The sequence below is a fragment of the Simochromis diagramma genome, unplaced genomic scaffold (genome assembly GCF_900408965.1).
Source record: "Simochromis diagramma unplaced genomic scaffold, fSimDia1.1 OVJJ01000079.1, whole genome shotgun sequence".
Classification (NCBI taxonomy): domain Eukaryota; kingdom Metazoa; phylum Chordata; class Actinopteri; order Cichliformes; family Cichlidae; genus Simochromis; species Simochromis diagramma.
Window position 1 is genome coordinate 4,402,476 of NW_024387075.1, and position 22,074 is coordinate 4,424,549.

The 22,074-nt window shown below is 40.1% G+C and overlaps 1 protein-coding gene across 3 annotated transcripts in view; it reads left to right on the top strand.

Moving 5' to 3' along the window:
* Positions 1-22,074, top strand: part of coro2ba (coronin, actin binding protein, 2Ba) — a 46,938-nt gene that overhangs the window by 7,511 nt on the left and 17,353 nt on the right. The window contains exon 1 of one of the 3 annotated variants that reach the window (XM_040045418.1): positions 14,377-15,458. The exons of 1 other annotated variant lie outside the window; for it this stretch is intronic. In XM_040045418.1, the coding sequence (XP_039901352.1) occupies positions 15,402-15,458 (57 nt within the window). In that variant the 5' untranslated portion in view covers positions 14,377-15,401. Of the gene's footprint in view, positions 1-14,376; positions 15,459-21,334; positions 21,488-22,074 lie in introns of those variants that run through there. One more of the 3 variants, XM_040045420.1, reaches the window with a different exon arrangement.

The following is a 22,074-nucleotide window of genomic DNA, read 5'->3' on the forward strand; positions in this document are numbered from 1 at the left end:
TAACGCGTTCCTGATTTTGGCATAATAACTAGTTACCGTGCTCGTTACTACAATAATAACGTAGTTACTGTAACGCGTTACTTAATGACGCGTTAGTTATTGTGAGAGCATAGAGTACCGTTGACTGACATATGAAAAATACCCACATGTGACCAGCTGTCATCTTCAAAGCAATAGAACAAGCAAATTGCTTCCAGTGTGAAGCAGTTTTAGTCATCCTCGCAACTTTGGTCGTATTCAGACCACATTGCGTGAGTTGCAGTGCTCACTGTTGACATGTGACCACTCTGTTGCAGGTCAAGCACACAGAGACTGACCATTCACTATTGACCAGGCTAATTTAGAATCACAGATTAATCTATCACGTTTGCATCTATGGGCTTTTGGACTAAAAGGAAGGACTGGGAGAAAACCCAAACAAGTACAGGGAAAACATGCAAAATCCACACAGAAAAGCCTCATTGTTATGAAACACTTTCTGATGGATCCCTAACAGGAAACTAGTGTTTAAGTGTGTTTTATCCCCCCAAAAAAGAGAAAAAGAAAGAATAAATAAGTAAAGCAAAACATGTGCTTCTCACAGAGTAATTAATACACTTACAATTATACAGCATTCAATTATAGAAGTTTATTCAGTTTAGGAGTTGTATCTTTCATCTTCCACCAGAAATCACCTTAAAGATATTTTGTGGGTAATCCATTAGAGGTCAGCATACCAAATCATAAATGCTGTGATGAGTTATTTCAGTTTATCCACAGATTAGAAAAGACATAAAAAATTAAAACAATGCTTTTCTTGAGTGAGCTGCTTCGTTCTGCACACAGCATGCTGCTCTCAGCAGGCAGCGCAGAAAGCATACTTGCGCTTGCTACCACATCAGGGAACAGCATGAAATTATCATTACTATATCTGGACACTATGTTCTAATTTGCTGTGTGATTACGTGTCCGTCTGTGTGTGTGATGAGCCCGTGGACATAGATGGGATGGCACAAATGTGAACTGGCAGACGTGTTATGCGTAGGCTGATGGGAAACACAAATTACTATCAGATGAGCATAGAATATTAGAGATCTGGTAATACCAGCAAATGAAAAAAACAAACAAACTAAACAGTTTACCTGCTGTGTTTTTACCTCAAAATTAAGGCTTTAGCCAAAAAAAACCCTGTGGCTCACAGCTACTCCGTGCTCAGACAGTGAAACCACTCGGCCTTTGGTTTGCTTCATAAAAGACCTCTTCAGAGTCCTCCAGCAATGCAGGGGGCAACAGACGCTCGCTTCAGCATTGATCGTTGCCCAGAGTTACCTTCCTGTCAGTTTTAGTTTTACTCTCTGTCCATAGGACACATGGGAGAGTCATATTAGCCACAACGGGAATTCTCTGTGAAAGAAACAAACCTCTTCAGAAGACTGAGGTCACCCAGCCCTTGATCTGCCAAATGACCTCCAGCCAGAGACGCTGGGCAGTAAAAGCACAGATGGAAAGAATTCTGTTTCAAATTTTAAGCAATTTCTGAGCATTTATCAGACTATCCAAATGTGCCACAGCGCATTAAAGAAAGGTGCCACTTTAGAAATTTTTTCCACAGACCATTAGCACTGTTCTCTTGAATACCCGCTTGATTAAAAAGCTGAAATCCCTTAAATGGTCCACTTGTTTTTGGTAAGTTACCACAGAAAGGGCAGTCTGCCAGGACTGGTGAGGGGGCGGGAAGAAGGACAGCGGGATGCTGAGGGAAGAGATGAGTGACCAAGATAGGGAGGGGCAAGAGCGGCCCCTGGTGTACCCCCTGTTTTGTTTTTTCGTTCCTTTACAGACCAGTAAAAATGATCCTCAGCTAACACCATGTGGTGATAAATGATGTCTGGCCCAACAGGGCACACAAATACGCTTACATCTAAATCTCAGTCCTCATAAAGTACGCGAGCGCACGCATATAAATGCACTTTAGTCTCAAGCGAAGGCTTTACATCTAACTTCCTGACACGAATCGAATATAATTCAAAGCAGCATTCCAGCTGTGTTGAGTGTGTTTGCAATTACATATCTGCAAACACCCCAATTATGAAGGAGGCCCACGCTGCTCTAATGTCAAGCACACATGTGGTGGGAAAGACGTCTGAAAGCCATTTTCAGAGTGTTTATGGTACAGCTTCTGCTGTTAACTGTACGGCAGTTAAGTCTCTTATAGCAGAAAGCAATTCCAGATCTATTTCAAGGTATGGAAGCTAGATATTTTTCTTCTCAGTAGACATGCTGATAATAGGGACTTAACATGTCCAAGTGAAAGAGAAAATAAACACTTGCTGCAGAGAAGGCTGACACACGCACACACAGAAATCCACACTCAAACTGCCTAAATTCTTACGTAGCGGCACCTCGCCCACCATAAATCTTAATTGAGTCTGATTTAGACCACTGGCCATTTGTCAGGGGTAACCCTGCACGCTCACTAACTAACACTCACACCTTGACACACAGACTGGAACATTAAACTAAATGCTAAATCACTAACCTAGCAACACCAAAACCTGCTTTTCCTGAAGCAGGAAAAATACACAACAGCTTAGTGGATTAAGAATGCTAAATCCAGAATTAGGCTTTTTTCTTTAAATATTCACTCTAAATGGAGCAGATAAAAGAATGAACATAGGGGAGCAAGTTGCATGAGGAGCAGGAGCTGACAAAAAAGTGTGAGAAAATAGAGGAAAATAGGGGAATAGTTGTGAGAAAGCCACAGAAAAGCATTCACCACAGGAAGACATTCAGATCTCATGAGCTCATTGCCTGTCAGAAAGCTTCCTTACGCTGCTCTGTGTGTACGTGTCGGTACGTGCAAGTGTCTGTGAAATCTGTGCTTTTCAATTCTGTGTGAAAAACCTGAAGTAGATTTCCAAAAGTTGGGAAACTCTTCTTTCCTTGTGTCACTGCATAAATCATTCCTCAACTGCAAACGCTTTCACACAGCGCAGGCTCCTTTATAGCAGATGACCTTCTTCTCAAAATATGACTTGAATACATTGGGCAAAGTGTGCAGGAGAAAGCTTTGGTGTGGCTAAGTTGGATATGAGTGTTCATTTTTAGATTCCCCTTTGGGAAGCTGCTGAAATGAAATTTAGCCAAAATCATGTGAAATTATTTGTGAACATCCTCCGGAGGGAGATAAAAACAGAGTAGAGGCTGACCATTATGAGCATTCCTATTCCACAGCAGCTGAGATTGAATGTACATCCCGTGTGTGTTTGTGTAGTCTGTAGAATCAACACATAGGATGTGCTTCCTGTTTGTAGGCCTGCGGACAAAGAAATAAGTAACTCCAGAGAGAAGGGGGCTTTACTTTGTAAGTGTAAGTGTGTATTGTCAAGTGTAAGTGGGAGATTGGTAGCAAAAACTATTCTCAACACTGTCCAGTGTGTGCAGCCTTTTTGTCAGATGTAAGATGAAATATTTCAGTTTCAAAGTAAAATGTTTAGCATTTATGGTGTACGTATTTATTTATTTTTTGCGTGCATGGAGAAACTGATAGTAAGTGTTTTGAGCAAAGTATAAACATGGCCACTTTACGGGCAGCTTTATTGGGCCAACTGCTCATTAACGCACATATACAATCATCCAATTACATACTGTAGCTGCAACCCAGTGCATTTAGGCGTGTCAGTATGGTCACGTTAAGGTTCTGAGCAGAAAGGGGATTTAAGTGACTGAAGGTGGCATGGTTCCTGGTCTCAGGTTGGCTCGTCTGATTATTTCAGAAACTGCTGATCTACTGGAATTGTCCCACACAGCCATTTCTAGGGTTTACACATGATTTGGGCTTGTTTTTCACCCTGCAATACTGGATTCTGACTTGATGACTTAGGAGATGCTGTCAGGCATTCATATGAAGATAGATTTTGGCTTTATAAAATAAAATAACTGGTTTGTGGACTAATGTTTGAAGGCTTGACTTTGGCATTTTGACCATTGGTGGCTTTGTGCTTTGAAGAATAACTTACTTTTCTCTGATGCATCACTGTGATTGCACCTGCAGCAGTGCATGCATGCCCATGCAGGGCTTTGCAGTGGCACTGCAGATTCAGGGTGGTCCATTTTCTTGCTGAAACAGCAGCTGCCTGTGAGACCAGGCTGTCATGGAAGTATCATGGAAACATTTTGCACAATGCTATCACATTCTCAGGTGTGAGGCTGACAATATCTGTGCTGTGTTATTCTTTCTAGCATGCTTGTGCAGGGACAACACACAATGCAGATGCATAATGTTTTGTGATTCAGGTATGATAAACTGGGACTGTCTTGTGTATGTTACATTTAAACATGCACATTATGAATTCCTGCAAACATGCTTCATACTTCAGGTATTCTACGCTGAATATGGCGGCACTAAAAAGCTGAGTGAACATAAGAGAGCAGTGAGTGAGGAGTAGGGCAGCTAGGGAGAGCACATCCATGGAGGATGATACTTCCACCCACACTCGCGCTCACACACACACAAACACTCAGACATTCCCCATTAGAGTTCATCGGGGTCAAATTCAGCTCTGTATTTTGCCCATGGGCACTAATCACAGTGTAAATATAGAGATTCGTTTCTGAAACAAAGAAAATGTTAGTTCTTTTTTTTTGTGCCAGTTTCTTACCACATGTTTCTACTATTCCCACTCGTTTTCCTCTCATAACAATCTGTGTCACAGTCTGCTCAGTGCTGTTACAAATAAGACACATCGAAAGTATTCAAATGGATTTTAGTTAGGTCTGTACAAACTGATGAGCGAGCGCATCGATCTCAGAGTGTCAAATACTGCTGTCACATACTTGCGTCCCTGCCTGATGTGCTGGGTTTAGAGAATACTGAGATAGATCTGTGCCTTCCAGCTCATCTCACATGGACTATTTTAGTATCCAGCATATTTTGACCCAAACTACTACCTTCTTCTAAAAGTAACATGGTAGTTTTTACCACTCAACCCTGAAGAGTGACTCAAAACGTAACAAATCAAAGCCCAAAATATCCTACTGCTGACTTTTTGATCCTTGAATGAAAACCATTAAGACACAAAATCCAATATTGCTAGAGCCTCAGCCAACCGGTGCCAAAAGGAACCATTATTGAATGACAGTCTTTCACCCCCCTGGGTTAAGAATGTGGTACAGCCTGCTCTCATGAAAATGGGATGAGAATAGTTGCAGCTTCCTATAAGCTCCTTATAAAGGCTGCAATTCATGATGAAAGCGTCAACTTTAAGGCACACGTAAAGCCTTGTGTGTCAGCAGTTTGTTACATGAGTTTAGCCAAAGCAACACATTTTAATAGTAGGGCTTGTTAGAGCTCAGTTATAATTTGGAAAGATCAGGAATCAGGAGGTGGAGGAGAAAGAAAACAGCGTAGCAGAAACCTGAGTTCAATTTCAGCAGTCTCTCTGACTGTGGAGTGGGTAGTGTTGCTTTTTTGGTCACATTTGTGTCATTTGAAACATGAGGTAAAAGTTGTTGGGTTTTTTAAGCTATACAAGTGACTTTTTGTGGTTGGTGTTGTATTTAGACAAATACAACCCCCGTTCAAAGTAAAAATCTACAATGAGGCAGGTAAACTCAGTGCCTAGATTCTTCTCCTACAAAGCCATGTTATTGTAATAGATGCAGTATGTCTTAACAGTGTCTTGCTAAAATACGAAAGACCGTCCCTGAAAAAGTTGTTGCCTGGATGGGAGGGTGTACTTATCTAAGACTTCTACATATCGTTCAGCATAGATGGTCCTTTTCCAGATGTTCAAACTGCCCATTTCATAGGCAAAGTTCATTCATTTTAAATTAGCTTTAGGCCAGAGAAGAACGTGCCATTTTTAGATCACGTTCACATACAGCTTCTTTTGGTGACAGAACTTTAACCTGCATTTGTGGATGGCAAGCTGTGTTGATAGACAGTGATTGCACACGTGCAGTGATTTCCATGACAGAATTTTTACATCTTTTTAATGCAGGGCCTGAAGATCACCAGTATCCAGTCTACCTTGTCCTGTGCACATAGAGATTTCTTCAGATTCCTGGACTCTTGCATGATTTTGTGTACTGCAGATGATGACTTAATGAGATGAAGTCTTCATAGATTTACTTTGAAGAACGTTGTTATGAAGTTGTTCCACAGTTCCACGTTTTCTGTTTATGAAAATCAGCTGTGTTTGTACTTAAATTTGGTGTCCCTTTTTGGAATTGGTGTTTTAGGTTTACAGACAGGTGGTTTAAACAGAGTATTATCTTCTGAAAGGTTGGCAGGTATAAAAATATGAAAATAAGAATCATATGGATGATTACACCCTGCAACAGGCGGACCAGAGAAGTTAGTAGCTCCTCCGTATAAAAATCAAGGAAATACATTTATAAAAAAATCATTAATTTTAAGTTTTAATGATCTCAAAAAACCACTAGTTGGTGCACTAGGTTAAGTTTTTTTTTCTTCTTCTGAGTAATATATTTGTGGTCCGCAACATGACACTGTATCACTGGTTTGATTTATAGCCTACTGGGATTTGTTTCACAGAAGATCATCCTAGATTTTTTTTTTTTTGCCAGATATTTTTGGTCACAGCTGAGAAACGTTGGTATTAATGTCAATTGGCTCTTATGTTTGGAAAAATGGTTACTAACTCCAAGTGTCTGGGTTTCACTTGCTGTCACTATAGCAACTCAGTGGGCATGCCAGTCTAAAAAGGAACAGTACAACAATTGAGGCGGGAAACAAAGAGCTTTTGGAAACGATTGGGCTTTAGAATTCATAGTTACGTCAAATATGAACTGCTGCAATCGTTGATAGCTCTGGAATCATTGTCATTTATGATTACTGTAACACGTTAGACACATTTTTCTGGCAATCAACATATTTTTAAGAAGTTATTATCTTTATGCAGTTTCTACAGAAAGCCCAACATTGATCTTAATTTAAAGTTTTAAGGAACGAAAAATCTTTTTTGCTAGACACATTTATAATGTTGTGCTCACCTTTTAATAATAAGATCTATATACTTTGCACTAGACGACACATAGACTGTAGCTAACAGAATTCCTATGGGCACCATATGTTGACTTACTGTATGAATTTTCCTTGTCTCTTATTGTTTATCAGATGGATTCGCCAGCTGAGAGCCAGCTGTGTCTGCATTTCAGCTGCTAGTTTTTTCTCCGTGGGTGGTGACTGCAGCTGGGAGGATTCACTGGGTCTGTGCTGATGCCATTTATTTATGTAGTTGGTTCATGGAGAGAGATGAAGTAGAGCGTAGGAGAGAAACAAAAGAAAAAAAAATGGCTACTTAAAGTTTCACTTGCTGGGCCCACGTCCTCATTTGAGGCTTGAGGCTTGAATTGAGCTGCAGTTTGGGGAAGGCCGGAAGACCTGGCAGATCCCCATGTACTAAATAGAAGTGAAGAAGTTAAAGAATTAAAAAGAGGAGGGAGCACGGTGGGGCACGAAAACGAGAATGAACAGCTTGTAGAACTGGGGGAACATATATAGATGAGAACCGGAAGGAGCGTGTTTGGAGGCGTGGTCCCGCTCCTGAAATTCAGATACTTTATCTCCAATTATATTTGTAGTTTCTTTATTTTGATACATGGTTCATACATTGATGCGTCATTACCTTTGAGTCTGGGAACCTATTAAACAGAAATCTGTGGATTTTTTTTGGTTATTTTGCATTTTCTGAAAAATAAACATAAATTATTCTTTAGTGAATTAAACCTAAAATAATAAAAGAACCAGTTTTATTGTTTTAGGTTTATTATTGATTATTTCCCTTTAACTCAGGATTAAACCTCTTCTGGGACACCAGAAATCCCCACTGATAGCCATGGTTAACATAGATAATCCTCAAGTTAAAAGAATGACGCATGTTTAACATACTGTCCCGTTACATTTGAATTAAACCTGCAATTGTAATTCTATTAAGCCATTAAGAGCACCACCACACCTATGTTTTTGGCTGTAAAAATTTATATTTTACAATATAACAACCTTTCCAATGCCCCTGACAATGAAAAGTGGGATTAATAAATAGCAATGAAGCAATGATTCCAAGCCTTCACAGCATATAGGAAACAGAACTTAATAGAATTATAATTTAAGCCTTGAAGTTTATCTTAATTTAGGATATCACATATAGCTCAATTAACCCTCATCCCTACAGCCTTATTTCTCTGCTACCACAGGAAAAAGTAAGGTATTTGCTGGTTGAAGTTCCCATCTATCAATCAATAAAATCACATCACTGCAAAACTCTTAATGGTTTGGCAATAGAAGCTACTGTGCCCTTACACAATTGAAACCATAGCAGATAACATCAACATTTAAATGACACAACTTGGAGGGACAGAGAGCTTACCAGGACTGCTGCTGATATCAGCTGCCTTGCTCTTGTGCTGACAAATTAGGTGCAGTATTTTGGCTTCGGTTATTTTGGTGCAAAACAGGTGCACAAAATGACAAAGGAAAATAACTCAGGCCTAACTACTACAGGCAATGCCTGGCAATGATTTTTGACCTAAATGTACTTTCTATCTACTGCAGAAGTTTTTCAGGCACATTTTTAGTCTAATTTTAGTATTACAAGCATAAACTAATGTGCATTTCTATGCAAGAACACTGAAGTTTATTATTTTGAACTTCCGTGGAAGATGGACTCACTTTCTAATTCATGGTGAGTTCTTGAATGAGGTTGGTGTCAGACATATACAACCTCATCATTGTGTAAATAGATTAAGATATGTGGAAATTAAAGGGGGATAAACTTGGCTAAAGTATGACTTGGGAAGCAACCAAATTTAGCATGTTGCTAATAGAGACTTCCTTATGGAATAACATCCAAAATTAAATATTATTCTCCATAGAGCATGGTGAAATTAGGTCTGTGCTTTACATATGGCCTTTAAACTGGGACACATACTGTAGCGTAGAAACCTAATTAACAGACTGGCAATAGAAGGATCAATGAAACAGACTGGAAATATGTGCATGAGTGACTGAGCTTTTAATGGATAGCTAACACAGTCCGTGGTCTTACATAAACCTCATAATAAAATTCGTCAGCACGGGAAAACATGTATTGGACATATGGTGGTTTGCTGATGCAGAATGACAGCAGCATGAGTGCTATAACCCCGTGGTTGGTTTTCTGTTGGTGATCTCTTCAGCACAGTGGAGGCTCAGAATTAGGTCAAATTCACAACACATTAACCTTCACCCTCATATGGGGATACTGTCATTTCAATGTAGCTTATGAAGCTCACACATAGATCCAAAGGCGATTACTGATGGCTGTTTCTGCATGAGCGTGCTCTTTTTTTTGTAAGAAACGGTCACTTGGCTCATTTTCCTTTATTTCTGTCTTTCTTTCTTCTTTTTCTCCTTTTGTTAAAACCTTAAACTGAAGAAGACATTATTTTGGAGGCAATGGAGAAATGATCCCGGATATGCAGAAGTACATACAGGTTGAGATTCTGTATGTGAGAGTCAGAAAACTGAGGAGATGGAGCAGTACGCAATAATCTACGTTGGCTTGATTTGTATCCTTGTCTATTTGGACTGGGGATATGACTTTGAGTCAGCTATATTTCAACATGCTCACTTTAGTAGAAAAACTCATTAGACGTCCTTCCTCATGACTGCTGCCCTGGATAAGTCGTAACATCTGGAACTTCCCTTCCCCCACATTGGTGCCAGAATTGCTGAAATCTGTCTGTCTCTTTGCAGCTTGCAACTTCTTTGTATGCTGCTTAACAGACTGTTGAATTCCTAATTTGAATTTATTTTAAAGTCCCATAAAAGAAAATCCTCTATATTGATATGCTCTCGTTTATTACTGTTCTCTTCTGAAGTGACTTGGTTCAATTTCTCCAGCACTGGCAAACCACAGCTCACCTTTTCCTGGCGATAGTTTAAAAGGAAAGACAGTAATTTTTTTGGTCCTGAACTAGATTTCTTTTTATATTTATATCCTTTCCTAGTTTCCTAGTAGCTGTCATTAATTTGTGGATCTGCCCTCCCTGTGTATTAACTATTTTATTCAATTTGATGTAACCAGTGCTTAATATGCAAATTTAGCCATCCACTGAAGGTGCTGTTCAAGCACAGCCGGAAACAGAGGAAGTCATGAAACACATCAAAAAGTGACTGAAACACATTACACAGCATCCCTGTAAACAAAAACAAAACAAACAGTTATTCAAATTTAATGATCACAGAATTCTGATATGAACTTAAGATCCGCAGGTGGAGAAAAAAAAAAAACAATGTCTTGCATGAACTGCTTCATTAGAGGTAAATGGAATTGGGGCCAAAAGTTGACTTTGCATTCATATAGGAAAAGAAACCAAACTACACCAATCAGACATGAAGACCACCTGCCTTAACTGTTGACCTGCTGGTCCCCGTTTTGCTGCAAAAACAGCCCTGACCTGCTGAGGTATGACTGCACTAGACCCCTGAAGGTGTGCTATGGTATCTAGTCCCAAGATATTATCAATTGATCCTTTAATTCCTATAAACTGCATGGCACCCATGGACTGGAGGTTTTTTTTTTTCAGCACATCCCACAGATGCTTGATTGGATTGAGATCTGGGGAGGACAGGTTAACACCTCTAACTCATTGCTGTCCTCCTCAAACCATCCTGAACTCTTTTTGCTTTGTGGCAGGTAGCATTGTCTGGCTGAAAAAGGTACAGTCTTTTCCTAGGGAATACCATTTCTATGAAAGGTTGTACACAGTCTACAGCAATGCTTAGATAGGTGGTACGTGTCAAAGTAACATCAGGCAGGACCCAAGGTTTCCTAGCAGGACTTTGCCCTTAGCAGAACATCACACATTTGAGCCAGCACTGTGTGATCTGAAAAACTGACGTCTATCTTTGTCAACATCAGGCTTCTAATATATCGAGAATAGGGAAACAAGCGATTTACAGTTAACTTCAATTTCAAACAAAAGCATGGAGGCGCTTTTCTTTCCAAGCTCCTTAGATTAGGATGACCTGGATGACTGAGAACCTTCACAGACCAAAGCATGGATGGATAACATTAAATATTACAGACGTTATTGATAGTGATGACGGAGGTACGTGGTGCACTCTGGGAGGGTCTGCATCCTGTCTCAACAGGATGCAGAACAAATTAAACCCTGGAAGTAGCCATAAACTGATTAAGAAGAATCAACATGATGAACTACTATGCGAGAGGCTCCTGTACAAGGACAATGTTATCTCATTGCTCTGGATAACTATATCACACAAATAGCAGCATTAGCTTCTGGTATCTGTACTGTCACTAATACAGAGTTAGTGTCGCCATCACTCTGATCTAAAGCAAGATATCTCAACAACTGCCATACAGAGTGGAAAGGAAATGTTGAGGCAATTCAAGGTGACCTCATGATTCCTCAGATATTTAGCAATTACCTGTCTTCTTGTGTAGCCATCATTAGATGGGAATATTCACTTTTACAGAAGATAAACAAATCAAAAGCAATTATCATTTTTTATGAATTGTGATTCAATGTAGGACATAACCGCACGTCAGCACAGGGAGATAAACACATTTTTTGCCTAAAGGCCGACTATGTAATTAACATGTGATTGCCTAAGTGTTAAATATACATTGCAGCTTTGTGGGTGCTCCTTTATTTAATAACCTAAATGTGACCTTTCAATTTGCAGTGTGATTGGCTTATCTGTTAATGGACAAAGTACTGACTGACATTCAAACATTAAGATGACTTATTTGTTATTGGGTCTGATGGATATTAGAGCTTTCTCACTCTCTCCCTTCTTGCATTCATTATCTTTAGCATTATCTTCAGTATTCCTACAGCGTGAACTAGTCTCGCCAAGGTTCAGACAGTCACTGTCTGCAATGGAGAAGTCCTTGGCTCGGCAGATGGTCTGGCACTTCTCTGTCTAGGTTTGCTTTTTCACGCTGTTCATCTCTCCAATCCTGTGAAGAGAGACGGAGTGAGAGAACGAGCTAGTGAAAGGACATAGGAGAGAAAAGAGAGAGCGAGACAGACAGGGAAAGATCGAGGAGGCAGTAATACCAAAAGGGTGTTGAGTCCGTCTGGTGCTGACACAGTCGGGCAGGAGTGCCGAGCATACTAAAGCTCTGCACTTCTGAACCTCAAAGCTGCACGCTTCATCCAATTTGGAGTGAGTAGCTTTTCTCAGACATGTGAAAAAAATAATAAATTCACTGTAGGCCTTGTGTGAGAAAGAAAAATCAGATGAAGCAGTTGATGGATTGATGTTTTTATGGAAACTGGTGGCTGGCCATCTGTTTCAGTCTGCCCATGTTGTAGCATCTGGTTATTTTTGCCTTCTGTTTTTTATATTTGCTTAAGAAATGTTGCAATGCACAATAATAGGCCAGGTTAGGCCTTTCTTCACAGGAGACTTTTTGGCTTGACATTCTAGTAAAGCACATGTTTTACTCATAATATTCACGCCCTTTTTTGTCTCTGTAATTTGTAATTCTAAAACTGAAGCAGCTTCTATTAATTCACATCATTAACGCTGGTTTCTCATGCCAACATGTCGAAATGTCTCCTATGGCAAATCCTGGTTATAGAGTTGTTTTCTGCCAAGTTTTGACTACGACTTATTTAAACTGATAGGAAACCAGACAAGCTCTTCTTTGTGTTTCTTCAGTGGGTAATCCAGAAATGTGTATGGGTGGTGTGCAACTAATTTTCTTCAATCCCCCAGTGTGAAAATGCTTTGTTTTGCACTCCACAACTAGCAAAGAAACAGAACACCAACAAAACAGCTCATCCACCTACAGTCTCTTAACTCTTTAGCATCAGACAGAACTGCTGTTTGTATCTGACTCAGAGGAGGGTGGCTCCGTGATTAGCACCGCTGCCTCACAGCGAGGGGTTCACTGTGGAATTTAAATGCTCTCCACTAAACACAACTTTTCTGCAGGAGCTCCAGCTTCTCCCACCACCCCAAAAAACCTAGGTTACGTCTCCAAAAGACCTAGGTGGCTGCCTGCACAGTGGCTGCCCACTGCTCCTAATGAATATGATGGATTTAACGCGGAGAAAAACATTTCACTGTAGCAAATCTAGGCATGAATAGCAACTTTCATCTTCCCTTGATTGTGGTGTCAGGTTCTTGGCACTCTCCAAGCGCTGGCATAAATGCCTGGTGATCCAAACCTTCTGCAAGTCAATATTCCCCATCAGCATTCACCAAAAGCAATACCTTAACAGATCTGAAATCATAACTCACTCACTGATTAATCACTCCACAGAGCTGTTCCTGTGCTCTTGCTTCAGCGATGGATTTCAATAATCTGGTGAAAGTGTTCCTTCATCTTCTGTCTCAGACTCTGTGCCATTTTTATTTTTTCCTCCCCGTTTTGTATCGCTGCCAGACGGCTTTCATTTCAGAGCTGATGCGATTCGTGCAGCGTGACATAAAATAACTTTTGCCCATACTGCTTCTGTCAAAGTTCTTTAAACACACAGGATGAATTGGTTTATCTGTTAGCTTTACACAAACAGATGTTCACCATGTATGAGATAACTCTTTATTGTCATTGCACAGTCATACATAGTACAATAGTACAATGAAATTGGAAAACTGTCCCACGTCAGCACTACGTACAACAACACGACACGGTAACTTAACTTATTAATAAAATGAAGAATAAGTGTACATGTATTGCACACTGTTATTATAGCACATTCAGTATTATTGCACCTTCTTATAAATATAAATATTATTATTGTTATTGGTGCCCTGTTGAGGCAGCGCGTGCTGTACAGGTTCTTCTGGGAGAGAAGAGGATGTCCAATGATTCTTTGGGCCATATTAATGATAAAGGATGGAAACTGTGTACGTATTCAAACAGACTGTATATAGGCTGGGAGTAGTCGCTGTAATGTCAGCCATTGGTTTGTTAAGTCCTGTTATGAAGCACTGACCTGAGACTTTTTCCATCCATCCATCACTTTTCTTTATATGGTGGTTATATGGTTTATATGGTATATTTCTTTTAACAAATCAGTAACCAAAGGAGTCGCCCCCTGCTGGCCATTAGAAAGAATACAGGATTAAAGCACTTTTGCACTGGCCTAAAATGTATTTTATGGATTTATTAGGTTAGTATTACTAGACATTTGTCCTTTTGTGGGATTGCTGTCAGGATGTTGTTCATTAAATAATGAAGCTTAAGTGCTTTTTGGGTGATAATATTTTAATCATTTGATGGTACAATAGAGAGGTTTGAATACAGAAAATCACGCTCGCTGTGTATGCGCGTGTGCTGCAGAGCAGGCAGGTGGTCTGACAGAGGGGAGTTAATCTCTGTCTGGTAAGAGCCTCCTCTGCTTCTCCTCTCTGTCTGCTTTTTCTTTGTTTCTTTAAATATTTCATCAGTCTCTGTCGCCCAGCCTGCCCTTTTCTTTCTCTTTATTCTCTCCTTTTCTGGTCTTCCCTTTCACCTCAAATACCTTATTCTCTCTCTTTTAGTTAGCTTTTATCTCTATTTGCCTTTCCCCTCTGGACCTCCAGTGTCATCTTCTGGTTCTCTCTCTAGACTTTTCCTTCACCTTAAATCTGCAGCCCCCTTCTGTTATTCAGGGTGTGAGGCCCAGATCGCATCATTATGCTCCAAAAAGCATGTGGCAGAAACTCCTGGGGGAAAAAGAAAGGCAAGCACAGTGGGAGATTATTAATTTAGACCTTTCTTCTTGGTTTTGGATGACTGACCTTATAAGTGGTGCAGGGTAAAATGTGTCTCTGGTTTGTGTTTGTATGGAAAATATGGCATGCGTTAGTAAGAAGGATAAGCAAAAAGGCTCAGAACTTGTATCTGAAACTATATTAGAATATCTAGGAAATAATATAGAGTGTATCCATAGTAATTACATTACCTGGACGATAGCGCTGCTGCTGATAACAACCTCCTTTTACCCTCCGGAGGGATAGATGGATTCCGGGACACCCACTTCTTCGTGTACTTGTGCTCTGATAAGTGCCCTTGAGCTGTGTTTCAGTGTTTCCTGTCCATGGGCAGCGTGCTCTTTGCATTACAGCTGCTTAATGGGCCTGGCTAAGAGCAACTATTATCTGGGCTTCTGCATCTCCTGTCATTATTCTGAGTGATCCCCTATCATCAAGAAAGCACACTCCAAGAGTCACACAGCACTTGTTGTTACTGAGGCATTGACAGAGATGGATTCAGTGAGTTTCATGATCTGGTTACTATATGCCAAGACTAAAGGAACTGCGAGGTGTTCATCCCTGGGTATTGGCCGTGTAGGAGCCATATGAGTTGTTCCTTTTTTGACTAAGTGGGTTGGTTTAAATGGACTCACTGTATTGGTGCACGGGTGTGGGGCGTGTCTCATGGGTGTGGTAGATGATAAATGTGGTTGCACTCACCTGTTCACAGCCCCTGATGTTGATGAGCAGAAAGGTAGGGTGAGCATGAGGCAAAACTTTCTGTTGACCGCAGCTTGAATGATTTTGATGTATTTTAACTGGAACTTAATGGTTTTTGTATATTTGTGCACTAATTGATGCCATAGACCAAATTGTAAGTTGGCATAGTAGTTAGGGCAGTCCTTTGTGAGTTGCAGTTATTTGTTTGTGCAATTTGTGCATTTGTTTAATAGTTAATCCCATGTGCTGATTTATATATTGGACAGTTGCATGTGGAATAAAAGGAGCAAATGATACAGAAGTGTATTTTATGCGTTTATTGTTGCGCGTCATCTGTGTCCTCATGTTTAGCCTGCCGCGGCCGTTGGTTGAGCCGCAACAGGCCGAACTTTTAAACGAATGTGCCTGATTTATTCGGTCCTGTCTGATTAGTTACAACAAATATTTCCACAGATATGTTTTTCTCTCTACTGTGGCTTTTTAAGATGCCGTATGTCCACTTTAAAGGCTTTTGAAAGCTGGGGTCTACTGTAGCTTTATATGGTACACACGTGGAGTTTATGTAACAACACCCCACCTCATGGATACACCAGCTACTATTGGCTGAAATGCTGACATGAAAAATGGGAATATTTTGCCCCTTTGCCCAAACCTCGAGTCTTGCTGATGCTTTAATCTGTATTCTTCACTTTCTGAGAAACTCCAGAAATGATATAATAGAAATTAATGAGCAAGATAAATGGGAGCCAGTGAGTTCCAACAGCTCCTGTGACCCTTCTTTTTAACTGATTGAAATTAATGCAGGCTCAAATAAAAGATTGGCTTTCCAACATTCCTGAACAGGCCATCTGGAAAATCTGACAAAAACTCCAGATGGGCCGATTCACTTTAGGCTGCTGGAGCAGGTGTGTTAAATCTATTCTGTTCTGTTTTATTTTATTCCATTTGCCGCTCGCTCACAGCTGCTGTCCTGTGCTGCCTCTGCCCTTCCTTTACTTCTGTAAGTGTTAGACTTCAAATTAACTTTGCATTCATGACTTCTGTGAAAACAATCGGAGTGCTTGCAGCGCTTTTTCTGGCTGCATCATATATTATAATTCAGTTTTGAGGTCATTTGGCGTGTCAGTGTGCTTATAGTATCTTGCAAGTCCATAAAGGAATGAGGGGCTAACCTCTCATTTCTTGACAGCACATATTTTCATTTGGGATTTTGATTCAACTGCTTACTTTGGATCTGTATAGATAATAAAGTTAGGTATTTACATGCATGTAAAAGTGATGAAGAAGTCCTGCACTCATCTTCGGTGACTGTCTTATCGTAGCTCTTGTTGCCATCTGCTCAACAGCAATGCTTGCTACCAGGCAAGACAGGCAACTGCTTGTGTGGGGCCCCGAGGGCTGTCAAACTTTAAAGTACAGCACTGGAAATGTGCGAAATTTGAAGTGACGTTAGACAAGAGCTGACTTCCCTAAGGGGGACCCACTATTCATTGTAAGTGGCACGCATGATTTTTATTTAAACAAACCTAATAACAACAATGAAAGCCATCCAAACAAAATGAAGAGGCGTTATCCTTATGGGAGGGGAAAAAGAAAGAAAAGACACGAAAAGGAAAAAAAGCAAGACAGTGGCAAATAGAGCAGATAAGGGTTAAATATGATGCTAACTAATTGCTGCTAGTTTAGCCTTAAATGTGGGGGAGAGACACTTGAATAACATAACAATACACTAGCATCACATTATTTCATTTATTTACTCTGATGTTTAACATTAGTTAACTTAGCAGAGCTAAGCTAGAGTCTAGTGTGTCTCAGCTCTGCTGGCTGAGGTGACCGATCCGTGAATCTAGAAGAGAGTAGTTACAATATTAACGCTTCATAACCACTCAGCTCACCCTGGGGCATTGTTACTAAAATACCTGTCATCTCTGCAATTTCTACTTTTACCTGTCATTTTATAGGACTGTGTTTGACCTTGTTGCTGTCAGATTATTCATCAAATATTTGCGATGAAAGCTGGTTAGAGGGGTGCTTGTGAATTTTTGCATAGGCCTCCAACAGACACCAGAATCCTCGCTGCATTGTGTTTGATCAGATCTCTGAAGATGGCTGTTTGGCACTAGCTGCTGTTCTAAGCTGCTGTTTGTGGGAAAAGGGAAAAATGATGTCCTTTTGCATTTAGGTCATTAGATTTTAGGGCTGTGCGATATGACCAAAATCTCATATCGTGATATAAAACATCTATCATCCCGATAACGATATAAATCACAAAAAAATTAATATTTTCTGTAAATTCTGTGAATCTCGGGTAGGTGAAGTGTTTCCAGCTGGGCGTCGTGTACCTGCAGTCGAGTGTTTTAACCGATGCATGAAACTACACATTTTTTAGACATAGGTTGTAACGGCCACCGTTTTCTTTGAGTATTTATTACAGCGTGCTGCGGGGAAAAGCCTGTTCTAACGTTTGAGTCTAAGGTTTATCTTTTAGCACCTGACGACTTTTTTTTCCTTTTTTTCTTCTTCTCATCCGTCAATACTCTGCATACTTTTTCACGTGATTCCGTTTATTTTGAAAATTCTCAACAGGATCTTGAGCTTTATTGTGAAAGGTTTATGTGGAAAATAAACAAGCGGACGTACGATGGTGTTACCGTCGCTGTTGGACAACCCATAAAAACAGGCGCTTGTCTGTCCATAGTGTGGTTATATTAAATATAAGAGAAAGAAAGAACTTTAAGAAATTAATTTAGCCACTACAGTGACCATCAAAAAGATGAAAAAAATATTACAGTAAACAGTTTATTTTGCGACACCACAAAACATAGTGTAAAATGAAACTATAGACGTTTTTATATCGTCATCTGATATATATATCGTTATATCGAACAGCCCTATTAAATTTACATGGTAGTATATTTATTCTTCAGTTAATAAAAAGATGTAGTCCACCCATCTGAACTGGACTAAATAAATTTGGGACAGTTTATTGTGATTCAGGTGTTTATATGGAGGATTTTTATCCAGTTTTGGCTTTTAAAACAGCGATAATTAGTATTATTATTGCAATGCTAAGCTTTAAGTAAATGTAGCCATTGTTTTCAGCTTGATTTACTTGATGCCCTTCCTTATATAGAGCCTCTGCAACCAGGCTAATCCCACTTCCTTTGACTCAATGCAATGCAAGTCCAGCAAAATAATCAGAATTAACTCTATGCTGGAAGAAGTATTCATAAAAACTGTTTACTGATCCCAAAATATTTCTGTTAGATCAGAATGTGGGAGAGGATGTGCGTTTGTACTCAAACGTATTATTTTACTTACGCAACTAGCTTAGCTTCAGTCGTAAACATGTAAGAAAATCTGCATGAGGCAATGTTAGGATCAGCGCTGCTGTAAAGAAGATTAACATCAACCAATGATGCGGACTTTCAGCTGATAGCGTGTAAAATGGAAATACTTTGCTTCAATAATCTGCAGCTTCACAGCACACAAAGGCCTTTTTATAACCTCAACTGTCCCATCAGGCATCGCCATAGCACTGTAGAAAATATTTTAGCACTTTCAACCAAGCTGTGATACTTCCTGTGTGACTCAGAAATAGAGAGCCCACTTCACGCTGAGACACATTTTGGCTGAAATAACCAATAGTAAAGCTCTCTTTTTGTGGAGTTTGCTCCTCGCAGAGATGGGAAATCATCATAAATGACTGTACAGTGTCAGTGCCAAGGGAAAGGAAGAAAAGACCAAACATGACACGGTGGCTTGACAGGGCTTCAGTGCGTCTGAGTGACAGGACATGCAATCTCCCCGTGGATTTCCCTTTTGTGTCTCCTGAATGGGAGCGCAGATGGTTCTACTTCCTTATTTGGCACCAACGCTGATAAAATCCTGATTGGAATATTTGAACCCCATCATTTGATTTAGTGTTGTATGAATTCCTTTTTAGGGTTTATTAGGAGTCAAAGAGCTGCTCGTTTCACTACTGCTGAGGCCAAAATGAATATTCAAAAGAGTTTTTATGTAGCAGTGAGACAAGTAGTTTCAGATTTTGGCAGCTATTTAACTGAGAAACAAAAATCTGCTATTGCATATGAGGAAAAAAAAAACCCTCAGAAAGACAAGAGGGGTCTGGTGCACACAAAGAGCAGCAGCATTGTCTTGAGGCAACATGTAAAAAGCTCAATAAACACACTCTTCTCTCTGGAGTGCTCTGCCTTGCAGCTATGAACACTATACTGAATGTATACTGGTACAAATAGACAACAAATGGTCAGGCATGGATGCAGGTGCAGAAACCAGCACAACATGCTCACACGAACACACACCAAACTAAGAAGCCTCTGGATGTCTCTTTCACACTGAGCCCGAAGGGGCCCGTCCACATTTCAAATACACAGACAATCATCGAGGGAGGCAATTTTCACTACAACACCTGCTTCAGTATTGAACTGACCTTTTAGAGGGTGTATGTAGTGAAAGAGTGGAAGCTTGCACAGTTATCTCTATTTCCATTAAATCCCTAAATATTCTGTAGGTTGCAGACATTTTTTTTTTTTTTTTGAGTTTACCAGTGTTGTTAAAACAAAACCCTTGAAGAAAAAATGTTTTAAATGTAATAATCTCTCCTGCTAGAGTCAACTTAAATGGGCCATAATCTTTCTACTTTCAGTTACTAATTAATTTAACAGGTTTTCATTTTGTATATCAACTGTTCTTCTTCCTCTTCGCCTTCACCGCTGCCTATCCATAATCTTTGTCCAACAACATTTTATCTAACTCTACCACCCAGTAATCCATTCATGGCACTTTATAACATGTTTTTTTTTTTTTTTTTTTTTTAACATACTTTGTTACAGGAAATTTAAAAAATAATTATAATGTAAGTACATTAAGTAACCTAGCAGAAAAACAAAGTATGTAAAAAAAAAAAAAAAAAAAAAAATTTAAGATTAATCCACGCCATAATACAGCCCGCACCCCAAAAAGTACAGCTGCTCGTGATGTAAGGTGGGAAAGTGCTGTTTGTTTTTCTGCAAAGTTACCAGTTATGTGCTGACATGGCATATTTAGAAAGTAAAACTGGTTTGTTGCAGCCAAAAACCAAACAAAACAATATTACATTCAATCACAATCAGGTTTTTGTAGTCAGATGCCCACTAACCATGTGACATTAACGTGTTGGCCATTTTGGACATGTGACACGGTAGGTTCAAGGAAATAAGGCAGCAGTCACACAGCCCAAGATATTGGATTTGGGAAAAATAAGTATTTCGTGACTGGATGTTGATTGGCTGCCAGAAGCTGATGAGCAAGCACTTGGTGACAGTGGGAAGGAAAAACTCCCCCCTGCACAAACAGGCTCAGGGAGGGGCGGCGATCTGCTGTGGCAGAAAAAAGGCATGCTGTGGAAGAGAGCTAGAGCTTAAATATCTAGATAAGCTGGATGTAACTGTTTAATTGAAGACTTGTTTAATTGTGGTGTCTTCTACATTTCTTGTCTGTGAATATTTCAAGTTTTACGAAAAATTCCTGATTGAATTTTACTGTTTCTGTTAGCTACAAAGTCCACAGTTGGGAGAAACGAGATTAAAAGGAAAAAGATATAAGGGCTGAAAAACTGTAAGCGTTGCTGGGAATCCGCCAGAAAGGCCTTGTGATTCCAAACAAGCAGTGGGTGGGAAAGGAAAGAGGATGAATGGGTACTTCTCTGCTAGTCTGCCTGAGCTGGAGTTTCAACTGTAGTGGACACAGAAAGAGATGCAGAGGGCTGACTGAGTGGCAGGATGGAAGAGAAGGGTAAGAGGAAGAGGAGGGGGGTGCTGGCCCCTCAGCCATCAGTGCTCGTAGGAGGAGAAGAGGGTGGGAAGAGTGAATTTTAAAGGGGAGGGCTGAGAAAAACATGAGAGAAGGAGGTAGAGTAGACACAGGCCGCCAGCTTACATTCGAAAGGGAAGGAAGGAAGACAGGTCCTGCGGCTTGTGTGGATAGGAGGGTGGATGTTTGCAATCTCAGAAAGCAGCAGGAACACTGTGACTGGAGTGTCATTATAAGGACACTTGTAAGGTAAGGTGACATTTTCAGGTGTGGAATTAAAATATGTGATGTTAATGAAATATGAAAGTGGTGAAAGTGAAGTTTATATGATTCAAACTTGGCACAAAAACCTTCATATTGTGAAAATCTGCAAGTCTGCAAAGTCCTGAAGGATTCACAGTGCGTACCGCGAGAAGAACTCATGCTCACAACCCACAAGTCTTGTGATATGATGGATACCAAATCATTTCTTGACTTGCTGTCTTTCTGTGTATGTGCATGCTCTGCTCATGATCTGCGTGTGAGCTGGTGTGCCGCAAACCCTCGTGAGATAAGAAAGACACAAACAGGCTCAGACAGACATCCTCTCTGTGCCATACGCCGGGGACCGATGAATGAGCATCCTTGTAAAGAGAGCTCAAAGCGGACGACTCTCCTCTAACTGTCCCTTAGGCCAGTTTCTGCTGCTCTTCTGTTCCACATTAATTCTTTAACAAGCAGCTACTATTGAGCTTACACAGACCTAATATTGTCGGATCTTTACTTAACAATGTAAAGTTCTTGGAGACAACTGCTTTTTTTGAGCTGGAATTAAAAGGATTTGGATGTTCGTGTGC